The 19,970-nt window shown below is 49.5% G+C and overlaps 3 protein-coding genes across 3 annotated transcripts; 1 reads left to right on the top strand and 2 right to left on the bottom strand.

Annotated features, from left to right (window-relative positions):
* Positions 1 to 1,582: 1,582 nt before the first annotated feature.
* LOC112875709 lies at positions 1,583 to 2,515 on the top strand. The gene has a single exon (XM_025939654.1). It carries the CDS (start codon positions 1,763 to 1,765, stop codon positions 2,351 to 2,353), a length of 591 nt encoding a protein of 196 aa, XP_025795439.1. The 5' UTR covers positions 1,583 to 1,762; the 3' UTR covers positions 2,354 to 2,515.
* Positions 2,516 to 3,175: 660 nt separating this feature from the next.
* Positions 3,176 to 5,955, bottom strand: LOC112875710 (protein disulfide isomerase-like 5-1). Its single transcript, XM_025939655.1, has 5 exons — positions 5,553 to 5,955; positions 5,130 to 5,494; positions 4,622 to 4,680; positions 4,357 to 4,532; positions 3,176 to 3,502 (listed from the first exon to the last, which is right to left on the bottom strand). The coding sequence occupies exons 2-5, from the start codon at positions 5,442 to 5,444 to the stop codon at positions 3,420 to 3,422; spliced, it is 633 nt and encodes a 210-aa protein (XP_025795440.1). The 5' UTR covers positions 5,445 to 5,494; positions 5,553 to 5,955; the 3' UTR covers positions 3,176 to 3,419.
* Positions 5,956 to 6,096: 141 nt separating this feature from the next.
* Positions 6,097 to 11,740, bottom strand: LOC112875708. Its single transcript, XM_025939653.1, has 4 exons — positions 11,426 to 11,740; positions 10,525 to 10,588; positions 7,858 to 10,436; positions 6,097 to 7,706 (listed from the first exon to the last, which is right to left on the bottom strand). The coding sequence occupies exons 2-4, from the start codon at positions 10,546 to 10,548 to the stop codon at positions 6,722 to 6,724; spliced, it is 3,588 nt and encodes a 1,195-aa protein (XP_025795438.1). The 5' UTR covers positions 10,549 to 10,588; positions 11,426 to 11,740; the 3' UTR covers positions 6,097 to 6,721.
* Between the last annotated feature and the right edge of the window lie 8,230 nt (positions 11,741 to 19,970).

Raw genomic sequence — 19,970 nt, 5'->3', positions numbered from 1 at the left:
GGCCGGCTGCCCTGACACGCGCAAATCCACCTCAGGCTTTGCCGTGTTCCTTGGTGATAACCTTGTCTCTTGGTCCTCCAAGCGCCAGCATACGGTTTCCCGCTCTAGTGCTGAGGCTGAGTACCGCGCTGTTGCCAACGGTGTCGCTGAAGCCTGTTGGTTACATCAGTTACTTCAGGAACTTCACGAGCCCCTTCGTCACGCCACCGTTGTCTACTGCGACAATGTCAGTGCTGTTTACCTCTCTACGAATCTGGTCCAACACCAGCGCACAAAGCATGTCGAGATCGATCTCCACTTTGTCCACGAGCGGGTTGCTCTTGGGGACGTTTGTGTCCTCCACGTTCCCACTGCCCTCTAGTACGCCGACATATTCCCAAAGACCTTCCTTCGTGGCTTTTTTTGGATTTTTGCCGCAACCTGAATGTCGGTATGCCTCCGGCTGCGCGACGGGGGAGTGAGACACTGTCTTCGTCTTGCTCTCCCTCTTTATTCTGCTACTTGTAATATTTCTCCAGTCTATATGCGTTCTGCGTAGCGCCACGATGAGACTGCGGGGGAGTGCTATTTGAGACCTTTCACACTCGATGATCTTTTTCACACTAGGTGACCCCTTTCACACTGGATAGGCCACCGGCCTATATATATGTACCTCCATCAAATCATCAATGTATCTAAGTATTGTTAGCTAAATATTCTTTCACCTCTGAATATAATGGCCTGGCAAAGTTTGAATGCGTCGTCCGATGTGTGGAACTTTAAGCTTTCTGTTAGCAGCCAAGTTGTTTGATCTCCTCTGTCAGCACATTGTCACATCATTTATCGAACTGAATGATGCAATCTCATGGTCTAGACTCTAGAGCGCGCCGTGCTTGCGTCGCCCAAGATAAATATTTCAACTATGGACCTATCACTATCAATATGTGCACACTTAGCACACCTAAGCATTTTTTTTTCGAAAGAGCAAACCAAAGAAATCATCACTCATATATTGCTGTGGTTTAATTGCTCAAATATCGCTGGTGAAGAAAAGTGGCGTTCACCGTGAATGTTCGGCCCAATAGTCAAAACTCTTCCTCATTATCCATATCGCTGGAGATAGTCTCAGCGACCATCCCTCCTGGCTCCTGACACCACAAGCCGACACAGTGTCCACCACTACCATGGCTCACCAAATCCCTATTCTTGAAGCAGAATCCAACCATATTAAAATCAATAATTTCTTTTTTTAGGAAAATCAATAATTGCTAAGAACATCTACTCCCTCCGTTCCAAATTGTTGGTCGTTTTAGCAATTCTGGATGTATAATTTTTACTATATATTTAAACACATGTTTATCTTAATGTATAATAATAAATATATAACAAAAACTATATAACTAGATTTGCTAAGACATCCAATTTTGAAACGGATACTAAATAGCATTTGTCATAATCTACGCAAATCATGTTCATTTAGTGGGCTAAAGGCCCATTGAAGTTTTAGCACAGACGTATGCACGAGGAGAAGGCCCAAATTATGAACTTTACATGTGACGGTCACGATAAAAACCATTCTCCGCCACTTTGTCCCGAATTTTCTCAGGGAACAATCCTCACACGACAAGTCGACGACAATGCTGCACGAGGCAGTTTTCAACGCACCGTGCAGCCACCGGAGCCACTCGCCTGCCGACCCAACAGGCCAACACCCTATCCAAAACCAGAGGCAAGCCAAGCCAGGACGAGACGCACGCTGCAAGCACCCGCTCTCCGTCGCGCCATGAAGTGCTGGTGCGTGCACGCGGCCAGGGGAGGAGCCATGGCGACGCCGCTCTCCGGCCCCTTCGCCCCCACCACCGTCCTCCGCTCCCCGCTCCGGCTTCGCGCGCTGCTACTGCCGTTCGCTCCCCGCGCGGCCTCCTCCTCCGGCGAGGACCAGGAGCAGGCGCCTCCGGCCCCGGCCACCACCAAGACGGCCACCGCGGACGACGACTTCGAGGAGCGCGTCCTGCGGATCAAGTCCCGCGTCGGGCCCAAGAAGCGCGGCGCGCGCAAGAAGAAGGCCGCGGCGTCCGCGTCCGCCAACGCCGTCACGCTCCCGCCCGTGCCGCTGCGGGAGCCCCGGTCCGCGCTCGGCGCGCCCGTGGAGTTCGGCTTCACCGCGTACAGCGAGCGGCTCAACGGCGCGCTCGCGGCGCTGGGGCTCGCCGCGCTGCTGCTCGTGGAGCTGGGATCCGGGCAGGCCCTGGTCAAGTACCACCAGCCGGCCACGCTGTTCCTGCAGGCGTACACCGTCGCCGCGGCCGCCGCGCTGTTCGTCAAGTACGAGAAGGAGCGGATCAGCACGTGGCCGGGGCCGCCGACCAAGTGAATGAGAGCTCTTGTCGGGGGGATTTTTGTTCTGGTAGGGTGCATCTTTTCTTGTAACTTTACCTCTCGATGTGTCTTGCCGGAAAAACATATGCTGTGAGTTGCGACAGCTGTGAAATTTTTAACCATTTGAGTAAAGAAAAGGCTTGATTAATCTTTGACAGTCGTTTAACCCCTTTACACCCGCCATCTTGTGCCAACTGCTTGTGAGCTAATCCGAATGGCATGACCACATAGTTTGCTTGGACTTCGGTCTTTCTGAGGCTGGGCTGGAGAAATCAATCGTCTTCTTTGTTTTGCAATTTGCACTTCAGATTTGTCTGACGAAACGTCGTAGCTAGAGCCTAGAGGCCTAGCTAAATGCTGAACTGTTCTTCAACTTGTGGCTGCAAATGCGCTGCTGAATTGCTTTGCTGTTACGTTGGGGTCATAAGTGGGTTGCTGAATCGCTCTGTTCATCAAAGGTCATCGTCAGGCACACACCGGGACTGGACTGCTGACTGTCACAAGCAGTTCATCACTGCTGCCGTGATGCCGTCTAATGCTGCAGTTTTTGTATGGTTCTGTACGTTGTTCTGTCGCTATACTTCAAGCGTAACCTGAACTCTGAACATCTCTTGGCTGACTTGTTTGTGTGCATAAAGTCCCAATAGTTTTAAGTGCAAACGAGCTTCAAATTGCGAATGCATTATCCCCTCAAGGTCGTATTGTAAGGCCCGTCCATTGTAACTGCCGGCGTATTTGGGTTTACTATCACAGGCAAAAACAATTTACAACCCATACAACGACCATTGCAACTGCCGGCGAATGCGCAAGTGATATAGATAGGCCTATGTGTCGTTGCATTCTAATCAGTGAAGTTTATCAATGTCGAACACTTCGTATGGACTGGAGTACATGTGAACTTCCATTAGCTGATTCAGAATAGCAGGTGAAAACTCAAAAGATACAAGGTATTTTCTTTTCTAGGAACTGCCCTTGTACTCTATCAAATGCCAGGATACAGGACACGGTGGCAAGATCAAAAAGATCTAAGCAAGATCCTTCTTTACGCCCATGTTCTAGCCTTAATCAGCTTGTAGCTTTGCCTCACCCGCTTTCTCAGCTTCATTCAATACAAAGTTCTTCAGTGATTCCACATCCCTAGGTCCTGCAGTACCGTATGTGAATCCAGTTTCATGTGAGATGTCAATACAGAATGCCGTCAAAAGGAAGAGAGCAGAACCAGAGTACGGAAGAAACAAAAGAATATGTAGTATAGACAACTGACAGTTATGAAGCACGAAAGACTTATTAAGTTACCAGATGGATGAATGATGATTGCTAGTTTGCTACTATAAGAAAACACACTTTTTTTGTTTAGTGCTGAGTATCAACTGTTGCATATAATCAGCCTCCTCAGGGGCAGTAGAAACTTCAACAAAGTAGTATAATGATTGCTAGTTTGCATATAATGATTGCATATAATGATTGCTAGTTTGCTACTATAAGAAAACACAGCAGCTTGTAAGCGAGAACTTCAACAATCTATAGTATCATAGCATGCAGTACTCCAAAGAGTTCAACATGTAGTGATATTCATTTTGACAGTAAATTAGCATGATCCGATTGCTCAATAAGCATCCAATTTACTGTTATGGAATATGAGATATTCTTATCATCATTCAGTCATGTGTTGTTAACTTGTTTTTGCCTGTGATAGTAAACCCAGCAGTATCCACATCACGATTAGTGCGTTTAACAAAATCTTGATACTTGATAGAAGAGGTGACCTACTGATCTAAAAGTAAATTCTTCACGGAAGTGGGTGCTTATTTGATATGCAAGTACCTTAAAATGTCAAATTCAAATTTGGTCAGAGATTTTAGTCTTTGATATTCTGCTGCTACACTAACCATAATCCATAGATGGCCATAAGAACAATGGATTAAAACTATAAGGCTCAAAGTTGGTTTAAGATGGAGGTTTTGCAAAAGTATAGTGAGCTGGTGAAGCAAAGTATACCTTTATATTTTGCTACTTCTTCGCCTTCATAAAACACCTTGAATGTTGGGTAGGAATGGATATCCACCTTGGAGCATACTGGTTTGCTGACACCACAGTCGACTTGCCCTATCTCAATTTCATCCTCACCTTCTATAACCTTTCCCAGGTCCTCCCAAAGTGTTCCAAGGTTCTTGCTGCATACGACATACACTTGAAAAATCAGCTTCGTGGAAACAAAAAGGTTATACACGGTATACCAAATCCTATGAGAAGCATGCCTTACCAGTGTTTACACCAGGGGACGCAAAATTGCACAAACCATACCGTGTCCTTCTCCTTGATCTAAACAAGAGAGAATTTCTCAGAATCAATACTCCATTGACCAAAACAAACATGTGGTATGAAAGCAACTCGAATTGTATATGTAACAGTACAGCAGCTCTGCAATAGCACTTTCTGGCCTTTGTCAATATCAATAATTCAATATGAAAGTAGCAACTAATAATAGATTTGAATTCCTGCACTGCCTATAACAGGTAAGAGGTTATGATCCATCCGTTTAATAAGAGAAGTGTCAACTTAACCATTATGCACTCATGAAAGTGAATTGGCATACAACTGCTAAAGCTCCATGACTAAGCATGCCGACCTGTCTAGTATCGCTAATCCTTGGCCGACGAGCGCAGCAAGTAGTGCAGCACAGGCGTGCCCGAGTCTTTAGAGCTATCTCCGACTGGAAGGTAAGGCGGGGAGACAAGAGAGCCCGAGACGAGAAAGGCAGGGAGGGTTACCTTGTCGGAGAAGGTCTCCTCGGTGAGGGTGATGACCTCGGCGCCGGACCGCGCGGCGAGGGCCACGAGTACGGTGAGGGCCACCACCAGGAGGTAGATCTGTAGGCGCCCGCGGCGGGGAGCGGCTGGATCCATGACTCGCACGGACGGCGACGACAGCGACGGAGAGGAGAGAGGGTAACGGAGAGGAAGGTTTGCGGTGCGAGACTCAAGTCGATGGATGACTTGGTACTTGTTGGGCCGTCCGTCATGGCCCGATTGATATGCGGCCTTATCGTGCGGGTGCAGCCGAGCTTGCTGGAGATTGTTCTCCATTTACACAGACCGCGGTATTTCAGTATTTCACCGTACCTCGGTCTTGATCGCAGCAGGCATGGTTGTACTTGTACGGCCCGGTGTCCATCGGTCGCACTCCCAAATACGAGTAGTGCCGTCGCGCCGCCGCCGGCCCCGCCGCTACGATGACACTCTTTTTTCTTTTTTTTGAAAGAAAACTACGGTGACTTTCACGAGAGCACAGGTTGGCCACCGTCGGAATCAAAACCAAACGGGTGACTTTGCCCGGCGGCGGCGCACACGACGACGCCGACGACTCGCCCAGCGACAAACCAATCGATTCTTCTCACACGCTAGCCCATCGAGCGCGCGCATCCGGTCCACGTCAAACCAGGCGGTCCCCAGCACAGCATGTCGCAGGGCCGCACCTATCGAGCACGAACAGGACGGCAGCCAGCCGACCAACCAAAGCTCGTCTGCAAGTCAAGCGCCCGACGATGATGGTACGCATCGCATTCGCATAACGTTCACATCGATCCAGCCGAGCACGGCAGCAGCTGCTGCTGCTTCGCCGCTCCTTCCAGTTCCACGCCCGACGCCAAATTCCAGCGAAGCCGCGGTGTCCTCATGGCGCCCTGCTCACCTTTTCCACGGGATCACACCGGATCCCCAACCAACAAGTCAACAAGGATGGGTGCCCAAAAAACACAAACAATTTTATTCGGCGCACATTGCCCGGCAGTTGTACACCCAAGGTCCGGCGAGGCCAACCAAAGACTGAACGACGGAGATCGGGTCACAGGGGTACCGGCTCCACAGCTGCCGTAACCCCCATCAACTCAAACCAAATTAGAGACACACCATCTTTAATACAAGAGCCGTACCAGCACCATTGCAAGTAAAAGTATAGTGTAGCTTTTGCCCAGGGAGGTTTCGTCTCCTTGCTCGATTCCAGCCAGGCGGAAACAGCACGTGCCCGGAGGCTTTTAGAGGAAGTCCTCGTTCACTTTGAACTTGACCTGAAATTTCAATGTCTTCGCCTCCATGCCCATGAGCAGCGCAGCTTATCAAGCAGGATCCAGGGCGTATTTAGACAGAGGAGTTGGTTTCAGAAGCTGCAGGGTGCCTGTAGATGTCACGCTGCAGCACCATGGCTTCCTGAGAAAAGAATGCAACAAACAAACCAATGTATGGAACGGAAGGCGCTGGCAAAACAGTGCTGGGTTTGGTTGAGAGAGATCTATGGCGCAGATTCATCAATCAGTCCACCCAAAGGCCAACGTCTTCTGCATTAGTCGGTTATTGCTGTGAGCAGGTCAGTACCTCCTCCGCTTTGGTCTACTGTCATTTGAGTCACCATCTCGCCACCCTTGAGGGCCACGGTGCCTGTACCCATCTTCTTGCTCTCCCCTAGCCCTGTTATGGCCCATTCTGTTCCTGAACCGGCCATCGTGCTCCCGTGGACCACCACCAGCTTCGGCAAATTCCATGTCGTCCTCTGTATGGTAGGAGAGCATCATCTCGTCTTCGTCACTGACCGAAGACCGAAGATATGCTCTCCTCTCTCTATACTTCCTTCTACCAGCGAGTTCCTCTTCTGCATGGAGTTCAGCTAGGTGAGCAGGATGCAGTGGTGGCTCGAATGCATCCCCTTCCATGCCGCATCTCCTCACGTTTCTCTGCATGCCTCCTCTCTCGACATGGACTCGGCTGTGACGGCAGTGGGGCAAGTATGGCCTCTCCGTTCGCATTAATGGCGGCGATCTGGGCATCGCTTCTGGTGATCGTCCACGGTGGAAATGCACATGGCCACCCCTTCTTTGTGCAGGTGATTGGCTCCTCTCTCTCTGGATGAATCCATGGTCACCTTGGCCACGGTGTCGATGGGAACGTGGCATAAAAACCCTGTCTTCCATCATGTCATCTAAGATATCTTCTATCTGCCCGCGAGCCAGCAGCCTAGGCTCAGGAATCTCTCTTCCATGGAAGCCGTCAATTTCCACCTCTCTCATGAGGCAGTCAGGTGGCGGTGAACGCCGCCGCCTATGTGGAGCCCGATGCAAATGCCCAGGTTCATCTTCAAATGAACGTCTCCTGCCACCAATAGGTTCATCAGCAAACTCATCTCTCATTCTTGGACCTCGGAAGTTCCTTGGATGGCCACAGGGTACAGCACCCCGCCAACCACCACGGTGCCCTGTCATTCGTTGGTTGGTCATGTCAAATGCATGTCTGCCGCCATGACATTCTCCATTGTTCTTTTCCCGTTCAGATTCCATGAACCTCTCCCATCTTTCATTCCTGTAAAAAAAGGCAAATGGACAAAATGGGAAAAACTTTTGTAATTCCAGTCAAACATAAAACCATGCACGCCTAGGCACCACATGCAAGGGGACCTCGAGTCATGATTACTGCAGTATCCCGCAATGGAAACAAATGACATGAAGCATACCTATTCACATAAGCATGCCCCAGATCTCTCCAGTGTGACCCAACAAGCTGTCCATCTCTTTCATTCTGTAGAGGAGATGTCTTACATGAGCCGTCAGGTTTGGATTTGTCATGTTCTGATTTTTCAGATGCTGTCTTGCCCTTGGCACATTCACTATGTGGTTGACTGCTTGAAGCCCTGTCCACCTCTGAGTCTTCGCCCTGGACTGAATCTCTTCGTTGCAATTCAGAGTGCCTAGCAACCTCTTCATTTTCGATCTGATGCTCCATCTTCACAGCAGCAATTTTTGCATGGTGCTCATTACAACTTGCAGCTTGCTTGCCATGTGGAGACATTTCTGACTTCATATTTGGGCTGCTAGCCTTCTCAAGACAGCTATCTAAGGTCTTATGAGATTTCCTAGTGGATTGCAATTTAGGAGAAGTAGATTTTTGCAAAGCTGACGACCTTTGAAGGTCTGTTGAACCAGAGCCTGTGGAAGTCTTATCTGAATTGAATGATTGTTTGTCTTTAGATTTTTCACTAACAAAAACCTCATTTCGATGCCACTGGTCACCTGCAAGGCTGACAACACTGACTTTGGTTTTAATACACTTGTCACCATCAACAGCCTCCATATTGACCTTATTTGTCACAGATGAGCAGTCCTGATGCATATCACTGTCATGCTCTTTCTTTAGCTCTTTGCATAAGTTATTAGCATTGATACGGTCGTCCTTAGTAGTCGGGCCATTCCTCAATGGCCCATCATGAGGCTTATTTGTAATTGGAAATCGTGTAACGGTATTGTTATCTTCATCATCTGAACAGTCCATTTCAGCACTCCCTTGTGACATGCCATCAATAGTAGCATTGTCCCGAGAATTAAGCAAAGGTTTAGCTGCAGGATTGGAGGAACCTGGAAATGCATCACAGGGCCTCTGTCTCGTATCCACATGAGCATGAACATGGCTAGCTGGTGGTTTGCAAACAGTAGAAACGGAGGGCTGACTTGAAGATTCACATAATCGAACAGCAGGGCTGGCAAGAGTACTTTGTGAAGGCAATGATTTTGCTTCCATTAATGGTGCCGAATGACCACTTACTGTTGCTACCGCAGGGCTCATGGCAGCACCTGTGGATTCTTCGCACTTCACATTTATGCCAACTTCAGGAGCAGCAGGCATGGTCTTAGCATGGGCAATATCAGGCAAACTTTCAGCTGGTATTGGGACATTATCAGTTGCTACATCAAGCCCATCATGGATACTGTTATTTGGAAAGATGTGAGAATTCAAATCAAACCCAGTTTTACTGGGAATTTGGGGTAGACTGTCAGTCTTTTCAGATTCAGCGCAATTGCTAACTGGTCCAACACTTTGTCTTTCTAATAGATGCGCGTTTTCGGCACCCTTAAGAATATGCTGTTGGGATGTTTCTTCAGGTTCTTTCTTCACCAAATTATTAGATGCCATCTGATCAATTCCAGAAACAGTTGCTGATGTACTATCCTGTGGATTTGCATTGCAGGGCCCAAGTGTCATGGTTCTCTCAAGCAGCACCTTATCTGACCCCGGTGTAGCAGCAGTCCCCTGGCTGCCCTTTTTGGAACCTCCAGCAGTTTCAGAATCAAATAAAGCATTAGGAACGTGGAGAGACTTGGGTTCATCCATGGGCTTACCAAACAGAGATAGACTCAGTTCTGGAGCAGGAACAAGTCCTTTCCAGTTTATCCCTAGCTCAGGTCTAGCTGGTGGCTTAAGTTGCAAATCTAATGTAACATCAGCTGGCCCACTCTTACGAGAAAGCCCATATGAATTAGACATGTTGAGAGTACTGCCAATATTCTGACCTAGTCCACTGCTTATTGTAGAAATCGGCGCCGCTGAAGTTACCTGAGCTTTCTGACGCTGAATTGTACTATGATGATACAACCCACTACCACTTTCATGCATAGTAGGCAAACCTTCAAGTGAATCAGCTGGGTCCAGCGGCACATTCAGATCCAAGTTAGGTAGTCTCCCATCGCTACTGTTAGAATTAGAAGAAGCATTGATTTCACTTGCAACATGAACACTATTGTGGAGTTCTGCTGAAGAAAGGCCAGAAAGACCTTGGTCTGCTTTCTCTTCCTTCACAATAGAGCCATAATTACTGTCTTTGCCATTTTGATGAGATGGTAACTGTAAATCCAGAGCCAAAAATTTTTGACGTTGCGATTCATCAACCGACTCATTAATCAACGGAAAACACCTTGTAGCACTCTCGGCAGAAGGGGTCTCACTTGATGCATTAAATAAGCCTCTGTGGCCACTGGTCATCAATAGCGTAGTAAAGGACCTGTTGGCATGGTCCTGGATCTGGGTATCAGTGATTCCCTTACCTTTGGTGATAGCATTTGTGTCTGATTTATTGAAGAATGATTCATTGCTGCAAGCCGCCACGGAAGCAGAAACAGGCAACTCCGCTGGAGACGGAGGCTTTATTGAGAGCGGCATGGAAGACGCAACAGATCTATCAGACAAGAGAACAGGTCTCTTCTTAATAGGCACACCAACTGCCGGCTCACCCAATCGTGGCACAAGCCGGTGACTGCAAACCTGCTCATAAAACATCCAAGATTTTTACACTAATACAAAAGAGACGTCCAAACAACATGAATTGACCCCCGAGGAAGTTTCTGAGTACCTCTTCCTTCTTCGCTAGTGACATCTTGCCGTGTCACGGACAATCAACCGATAATATGTGCACTCTGGTACAAATCGTTGTCAGTTCCCGAAATTAAAGCAGAAGAGCTAAAGGGGCAAGAAAGCACAGCAGTACAGCACACGCGTACCAACCGACAATAAACAAGCAGATGGTGCATGGTAGGGTAGATCAAAGATACTGCTAGAAGCAGTGAAGCACCGTCAAATAAAAAATCAATCTTTTTCTTAAAATACAAGATGAAATTATTTATTGCAAGCTAAACTAAAGACAGCACGAGTTTTGTATAGAAGAATCAAAGATACAAACAAATCAAACATGGATTAATGATGAATGGATTGCGCACACAACATAAAGGCTCAATTAGTGCAAACACTACGGCCTACAACATCATTGAACTCTCTCAAACGAATTCAATTCTTTCCCAGACGCTGCAGCCCAATTCATTCATTGTTGAGAAGATGAGCGTAGGGAGATCATAATTGGAAGTAACCTACTGCCACAATCAAATCGTCAGCGATAAATTCAAGCGCGGCAGTAGCCCAGGAAACAAGGCTGACGCCGCCTGCCGTGGTGTGCAGAGTAAGGCACCAAAGACTTCACCCGAGCACAAGCAAAAAGATCACACGCTTGCGTGGAAGAGAAGCACCCCTAATATCCCCCTTCAACAAATCAGGAATCTCGACGGTACGCATCACAGCTCATTCAGGAAGATCGCCAAATCTCACCGAAATGGATCCAGAAAACGAATCAAAAGAGAGAACAAATCCGCTACTCCTCTCCCACCCCCCTCCGTGCCCACCGCCGCCACCGCGCAAAAAGCGTCATCACAGACAACCGAAAAGGAAGAAGAAACTAATGGCGGAGTGGAACGAACAAGTACCTGATCGCCCCAGTCCAGTCCGTCCCCAGAGCTCCGCTCACGCTCAGTGCGGCCGGCACGAGCAGACGCAGGGGGCGGGCCGCGCGGCAGTGATTAAAAAGGGGAGAGCGCCTACGCGGCTCGGTGGCGCGCGACGGCGACGCGCCAACCACTCCTCCTCTCAAATCCGCCTCCCCTCTCCCTCCGTCGCCTGCCCGCTTGGTCACCAGGCCTGACCTGAACTCCCCCTCCCCTCCCCCACTCCCACTCCCACCAATCTCATCTGCCAATCTGATTCCTTCCCTCCTCCAGTCCTCCCCGAACCCAGAACTGCAGCGCCCGAATATTTTTCCGGCCCGTTTTCTTTATAGCCGTCTCGAGATGCGGTGCGTGCCTTCCTGCAGGTTCCTCGAGTCGAGTCCAAGCACGCCCGGCGGCCCGGATGCGGGGTGCCCCCACCCAGATCGGGTGGTCCGGTGCGAGGCACGTGCCGCGCGGCGCCTTGACTGGGGGGGCCGTCCGGCGGGTGGGCCCCTTCGTTGGTGGAGTAGTACGAGTAGTAGTAGCCTTTGGTATAGGTAGGGTTCCTCTGGTCGCCCAATAATTTAAGGTGCCAGCGGGGCCCGCGACCCGGGGCGCGGGGCCGGTGGGGCGCGCCAACCGCGTGGGGACTGGGGACTGGGGAGGGAGGGATCGAGGCGTTGCGCCTGGCGCGCGCGCGCGCGCTGGCGCCCCGACGGTTTTTCTTTCTGGCGCGCGACGGGCGGCCGGGCGCCGCCGACGCGCGCGAGCCGCCGGAGCTCGCTCTCGTTCGTTGCCTGATGCGACGAGACGGCTCATGGCCGGGAGCGGCTCGGCAGGACGGAGTTGGCAGTGGCGGCGGTGGCTGTACGGCGCGGCAGGGCGGCACGTGCACGTTCTTGAGGGGTGGGGTGGGGCTCCGTGCCGGCCCTGCGCAGCTTTCAGGACTTGACTGGCGGACACGTCCGACAGTTTCGACAGGGCAAGAGGGTCCACCCGCCTCGGGCAGCACCGGAGTCTTTGACCTGTACTGTACCGACTGGCCCGCCATGGCCTGGAATTGTATGGAGGAGCGACGAGCGAGGCTCTTGTGGCCGGCGTGGTGCTGCGACACATCAATCGCCTGCTGTTTGCTCCTGTAGGCTGGACGTATGAGCGCTGGAATCTGGATTTTTGCAGGGTTTTAGCTTGGTTAATTGCTAGTCGTGTCTACGGAAGGAACGGGGAGCCGTAGAGCATGCCTTCTCCGAGCATCTAAGGCACGTGGCTCGCTCGACGTGTCGAAATATCCCGGGTGTGCGTACACATCTCGACAACTCGAACTCCCAGCACGTACCCTCGGCTGCACGAGGGCGCGCCGTAGAAGATCGCGTTGAGAAAAGGTGTCCAGGGGGCACGTCAAACACTTTGGTCTTTGGCTGGCTGCGGCCCGGTGGCCGGTATAATTATATCGGCGTGCAGATAATCCCGTCCCCACTATCCACAGCAGCCAGCCAAGTTGGATGGAGGTGGTGGTGCGCCGCTCCGGTCACGCTCCACCGAATCCGGCCGGCGCGGCATCTCCGGCTCCGCTCCCCCGGCCCGGCTGCCCGGGGCCATCCCGTGGAGGCCGACAGGCCCCTTGAAACCGAAGGCGAGGCCGGTGGTGTCTGAGTCTGACCGGACCAGTGCCGGCCTTTATCGTCACAGGGCGCGCAGGATGATCGCATGTTCGGTGCGGGCTGCGGGGACCTAACCACCGTGTAGCGCATCGATGGCGACCTGCGGACTAGGGCCGCAACAGTTGTTCTAGGGCCGTTCCAGATGCAAGCTTCAGTTCAAGGCTACTCCTACTTTGGTCTTTTGAGCGTTCAGTGGTAATCGACGTGTGGACGCTCTTTTGGAACCACCTGATTTTGTTTTATGAGGTGAAATTTTACGGAGGAATTCTATGACTGATCAATGAAGTCAACTAGTTAGCCGGAAGACTTATCTTCTCCTAAAGAAAACATCAACACACGTCGATCTTCCGTCAGAAAAAAGAAAAGAAAAGAAACGCCAGTAATGTATTTCGTGTAGCGCAGGACTATAGGATCTGGGGCCTTCCAGTGCCACGTCTTCTTTGGTCGTCATCGTCCTTGGTGTGCGCGAACACCCGCTGGCGGTCATCATGCTTTGCTTGCACGAAAAAGAGTTGACGGGCGGCAAACTTCGGTACCCAAGCAATTTGCTGCCACGAGTCAAGACATCTCCGAAGGACCAAGCCCCAGATGAAACCGGAGGTAGTGGCCTAGTGGGAGAGGAGGAATGCCGCCACACGATGGAAAAGCACCATTCGTCAATTGCAAAACTCAACAAGAGCTAGGACGATTGATCGGCCCATCTGCACACAAAACTTTGGTCTCAGGGGAAAAAACGGTCCATGCAAGAAACATGACTTGCTTAATGGACCATCTACTCGTTGAAGATCAGAAATACAGGTATATTTAATAATACAGGTAATGATCTTTATAAAAAATTGTGCTGCCGGTAATGCATGTCATTTGCATGCTAGAATGCAATAGTGCAGAGAAAATGGTTCAAGTGCAACTGCATGGACAAGTGTACAACCATTTGGTACCAGAAGTACAGTTCAGAATCTAATTGTTTAAAGTCACCTATACGCAACTCAGAAATGGTTCTTTAGATGTATGGTTGTACCTGAGGTGAGGTCGTGTGCGCAATGCATTTTCAAGCGATCTATGTTAAAGGTTGTGATAGGCTCAGCGGATCGATGCACTGATAGGGTGCTAACGCATCATAGCTCTGGTACTCCCTTCACAATCCAACTTGACCCTTATATATTTTATATATTTTTAGCTTGAAATTTTATAAAATTAGAACCGGGCTTCCGCTCTTAGATTATCTAGATTAAAATTTGAGGCCCATTACCACCTGTATGCACTAAGAGTGCGTTTGGTTGGGCTGTGATTTTTAAAAAAGCTGCTGTGAGCTGTGGACTGTGAAAAAACTGTTGTGAAAAAGCTGCTGTGGGAAAATCAGAAGACCGTTTGGTTAGAGCAGCTGTGAGCTGTGAAAAACTGTGTGCTGTGGGTGAAATATCTGTAATACCCTTAAAGGTTTATGGGACTGTATATAAACTAAAATACTCGTACAAACATAATATGTTCACTATTTCGCATGTAAATGTATCTTGGAAAGGAAAATATTAAATTTTTTAAGTTTTTCATCCATATGGTCCGCATAAATAGAAGTGTAGCAATTACACAAGATAAATAGCTCATAAAACTATGATGTATGTCAACGTAACTATCCTCCTCTCGCACTAACCAAATCATCACTGATCTTGTCACGAATGGTATTCATGGTATCTTCATTCTCTATCTCTTCACTCCCATCTTCTTGTATTTGTGCAGTGCCACTTATAGATGGTACCAAGTACTGCTCATCAGCATCACATCTCTCAAACTCCTTATCACGCAAATTGCTATCACGGATAAAATTGTGCAAATCAAAACAAGCCATGATTATATGCTTTTGAGTACGAGATGAGAAACTTGGCATACTCTTCAAAATACGCCACTTCTGCTTCAAGACTGCAAAAGACCTTTCAATCACATTTCGAAGGAATATCACTTTTGTCATACATATTGGTCAATTTTTTTACTAGTTCTCCAATCAGTTGTTCTGCTTTTTTTTTTGTCTCAAAGGATGAATTCAAGTTCGTGGGTGTTATCATTGCCCATAACACAAAGTTTATACCTATATGAAGAATAAATTAGAACTCAATTGCCTTTTCTCTATGAAATAATTTTTGTCGGTACATACAGGGATACCTCCTGCTAGGGTGTCCAGGCCCTTAGCGTATCACCATACGTGATCTCTCCCTCGCCTCCCGGGAGACGTGGCATGTGGCCCAGGCCTGACAGCTGGGATCATGGTCTCCGGACCCTCTCCGAGCTCTCTGAGGTCCAGGACCTCCGCATGCCACGGAAGGCAAGGGAGCTCTCGGGTAGCCCCCGCGGACCCGGACTCCCCAGGGAGGTCCGGGGCCGCCACGTGTGATGACCGGACCATCACGAGCCTGACCGCTCCAACCGGCCTCGGAGGCCCGGACCCCCACCCTCCGGGGAGGGGTCCGGTGCCGCCACGTGCCGCCCCTGCGGAAGGAGCGGGGCTGGTCTTGCCACATGCGTGTGGCAGGAGGCCCTTCACGGGTCTCCAGCCCACCAACCAGCATTTAATGCGGTAGCTGGGCCGGGCGTGCCCAAGTAAAAAGTGTGGCCTAGCCTTGACACACGAAACAGGTAGGCTGACACTACGGTAAGCCCGCCTGTTTTCAAGGCGGCACGTCGTGTCACCGTGTACAGTGCACCAGCGGCGTGCAGTCCCGTCATGGTGCCGCGCGCGGCGTAATGATGGCCTGCAACAGGTGTGCTGAGGCGTGCACTGCAATAGTGCGCGCGGAGGCAACGACGCGGCGGGTCAGCGCTGCTTCTTCGCCTGACAGAAGGTTCTGACCCAACAGTGGCAGCACGACTACACTGTTGGGTAACACTGATAGCGGTCACTGTGCAGACAAGGCTGCACACGGCCATATCCTGGCTGTGGATACGCACATCAACTTCCCGATAGAGAAGACTACGGAGAGGAGCTGGAGATGAAGATCTCCATATCTCTCATAGAGCAGGCCCCTGTAGGCCGGACCCACCTGTCGGGGTCCCGCACTGTGTAAGCACCTACCTTGAACTATAAAAGGGAGATAGTGCTCGTTAGAGGACAAGTTTTTAGGCACATGAGCTCGCGCTGCTCTCCTTTCAGACTTATACAGTCAATACATCCCCAAAGTGGACGTAGGTTATTAAGCTCCGGCGGCCCGAACCAATCTAAATCCTTGCATCCTTCCTGCATTCATCCGCACATCGATCGAGCGCACCTAAGTCTCCTCCAAACCCATCCTTAACTAGGATTAGGCGGGTGCAATCCGCCACCCGGTTGGAGATTTCTTCCGACAATTTTAAACTTGAATAAATGAGAAATATGTTAATAATATATGTACCTAGGCATTGCTTCAGTGCCACTTTTGCTCTTGCTTGATTCATGTAAATTATAACTCTGAAAGCTACTACTCCTCTCCTCCTGTAACTCTCTTTGGTATTGGAGTTATGGCAAGTCCTTAACCATTTTGTATTTTCTTTCTTTATGTTTTATACGAGGAGCGGACCAGAATTTCAGAGACTCATTGGCCAGTCCTCTGGAAGGTAAGAAACCACGAGGTGCCACTTTTGACCTTGCTTGATCCATGTCAATTATGACTCTGAAAGGCACTGCTACTCTATTCCTGTAACTCTCTTTGGTACTGGAACTTCTTTTGTATTGTTTCCTCTTAAGATGAATGCATGGTTCCGTTGGCTCCTCCCCATTTTCCGTTATCTAGAAGCCTCATTGTAGATATGAAGAATTGTGCCCAGACCATTGAACACTGAAGATATAAGGCTACCGAATTATTTATTAGTTCCTTTATTAATGTTTACCTATCCAGATTTCACATATCTATATGCTTTGTTAATCTGGAGCACCTGATCTTAGATAATTTGTAGTGATAGTACTATTTCAAAAAAGAAGTTATGGCAACAACTCCTCTACCATTTTGTATGTTCTTTCTTTTTAGGAGGGAGCAGATCAGAATTTCAGAGACTCCTCGACCATAGATACAGGAAGTAGATTTGCAAAATCGTAACACAACTCAGATATGTAAAAGGAAAAGCAATGCAAACTTACCAATCACATATTCAGTTGAGATCTCTGAGGAAAACTTGAGAGCCCTTTTGTGACTTGTGAAATGAGATTGCTTTGCTGGAATCAAGTGAGCTTTCTTCTGCAGTACGGCTGTTAAAGCCATTTTGTTTATCGTTTATAATATTTGCAAGTCTGCACTATGGCGCCGTTTCGTCTTATTCTATCTGGATTTCTCTCGAATGGGTCGAGTTTTCGCGAAACATGATTCTAGCGAATGCACCACAATGGCAAGTCTCAATATTCGTGATACATAATAACATTTTCTACTTGACGTTCACACCATCAAATAATCGGACGGCCAAAGATTAATTTGCTAACGTGGTCCAACCAAACGAGCCGGAAAGCACCCGCACTGGAGTATAAAGATGTCACACTCACACCTGCAGGAGTAAGGCCCTGTTTGGCGCAGCTTATGGGGTGCTTCTGAACAATTTTAAGTTGCGGGGTGGCCAAACGGTCCGCTTTTGGCCCAGCTTCCCGCAGCAGCGATTGTGGACGGACCGAGAAAACGCGCGTCCTTCAGCAGCCGGACCGGACCAGCTTCAGCGCAGCTTATCCTCTCCACCCACTTTCCCGATCCCCAATCCTCCCCCGCCAGCGCCCCCCTGTGCCGCCCTCCGCGCCGGCCGGCGCTGCCCCCCGCCGGCCCGCGCCGCCCCGCGACGCCCCCGCGCCGGCCCCCCGCACGACCCCCGCGCCGCCCCCGCACCGGCCCCCCGCGCGACCCTTGCGCCGCCCCCGCGTGACGCCCCCGCGCCGGCCCCCCGCGGCGCCGCCCAGCGCCGCCCCCCGCCGGCCCCCGCGACGCCCCCCGCGCCGGCCCCCGCAGCCTCACTAATTCCCTTCTCCTCCACTTGTCCCCCTGAGAATTGACCTCCATGGCCAGAGATTGAAGATCCCGACCATCAGACCGCCATTGCCGGACCTTTCCACCCCTCACCATCGAAGTCCCACCTCCGGCTATCGTTCTCGTCATCCAACCACAAAAATCGATTTCTGGTGAGCCTCCGATGCTCATGCTCTCATTATTTTGCGACGTTCGTCGTCGATTTCCCCGGAACGCGGCCATGCCGCTCGTCCGCGCCGCCGTGGGCGCCGCTGCTCGTCGCCGGCCATCGCCGGCCAGTCTTTTGGCCGTCACGGGCGGCGTTGCAGGTGTCCCCGGCTGCAGCAAAGCTGATGATGCCGAACCTCGCCACCAGTTGGCCTCGCCGTCGCCGGGAACGGCCTGTCATGGTCCGGCCATGGCTGACCTTGACTGGTCCCGGTCTGGTTGACTGTGGGCCCAGGTTGTCAGTGACTAAAGGGGTTTCTAGTGGTAGAGTTAGGACCGGTAGAAACAGTAAGGTTATTTATTTCAGTCATTTCTCGCTTCAGATAGGATTTCAGCCCATTTAATAAGCAGTCTGCCAAACATTTAACTTCTTTGACCAGCTGCTTCTTTAATAAGCTGCTTCTCTGACCAGCTAGCCACCAGCTGGCTTCAGAACAAGTTTCAGCTGTGTCAAACAGGTCCTACTTAGCTTCTGAGATCTATAGAGAAGAGAACCTGTTATGAGAAAGCGACATGCATGGAATCTGCACCTGAAACTATTCGTTTGCATTATTTGATAAGGTTGCCTGCTTTCCAGGTAGACCAATCTGATAGCTGAACGCCTGAATGTGTCAACATGGCCGGACGGCCCACAATTGTTAATACTAGTTCCTGTACAGCTAGCTTGGTGCCACTACAGCTCTTACACTACTGATGAATTCAAGCTGGTCTATATGTTGTATAATGCTCGTCATTTATCTTTTCTGAGATCATTAGCTAAAGAAGCACCAGGAATTTATTTGGTGGATGTCTCACCACGTCATGCCACGAGAGTCGTGACCCAATCAGGGAAAAAACATTTAAGAAATCCTGGACTTTGCTCAAAAGTATGCCTTAGCACCTCCAATATAATAACTAGCAAACTAGAAAAGACATGCCGGGCAAAGATATCCCGATTACTACATGCTAGAGGCAAGAAAAGAAAAAAGGAGCTACAAGAACATGCTAGGTTCATCATTATTGTTCTCTTGAATGTGAAGGACAAGCGAACTCTATATGATTAAGAATTAATTTGATACACAGAAATTAATTTCGTTTCACGGGACCAAGGTTGAATGCAAGAACCACCTCGATACGGACTAGCCGGATGATAGCATTTGGAACAAGGTTGAGTTAGTACATAGGGACACTAATAATATACACTGGCATAATAGCATTTGGAAGAACGCTGACAAACGCTAGAGACACAATCCCAGGACACAAACCCTCGATGAAATCTCCAATCTTGTTTACCTAGCTTTTTTTTCATTCTTCTTAGGGGTGTTTGGTTTGGAGGGACTTATTATAAGCTCCACCAATAAATCCTAAATATACATCTTTTTATTCAAACATAAGAGCTTATAGGTGAGACTTATGCCGATAAACTCTGTAAGTTCGTAAGCCCCTTCAAGAGATGCTTAAGGGAGCTTATTTTCTATGGACCCCACAAAAATATTCCTTCTTTTCTCCTACTACCTCTGTCCCCTCACTTACTCAGTATTAATGAGAGGTAGAAAAATCATTACCAACTACGTATAAAGCTCTACAATCAAACACTAGATTGGACTTATATTAAACCCCTCCATACGAGAGCTTTATGACCCTCCAAACTAAGGACTGGCAACCAGGCCAGATGCACAGACCAAAACTTGTTTTAAGGACTGGCCCAACCCATCGTTCAATGGACTAGTAGGC

Source organism: Panicum hallii, chromosome 9 (genome assembly GCF_002211085.1).
Source record: "Panicum hallii strain FIL2 chromosome 9, PHallii_v3.1, whole genome shotgun sequence".
NCBI lineage: Eukaryota > Viridiplantae > Streptophyta > Magnoliopsida > Poales > Poaceae > Panicum > Panicum hallii.
This window is presented reverse-complemented; position numbering and strand designations above follow the sequence as displayed.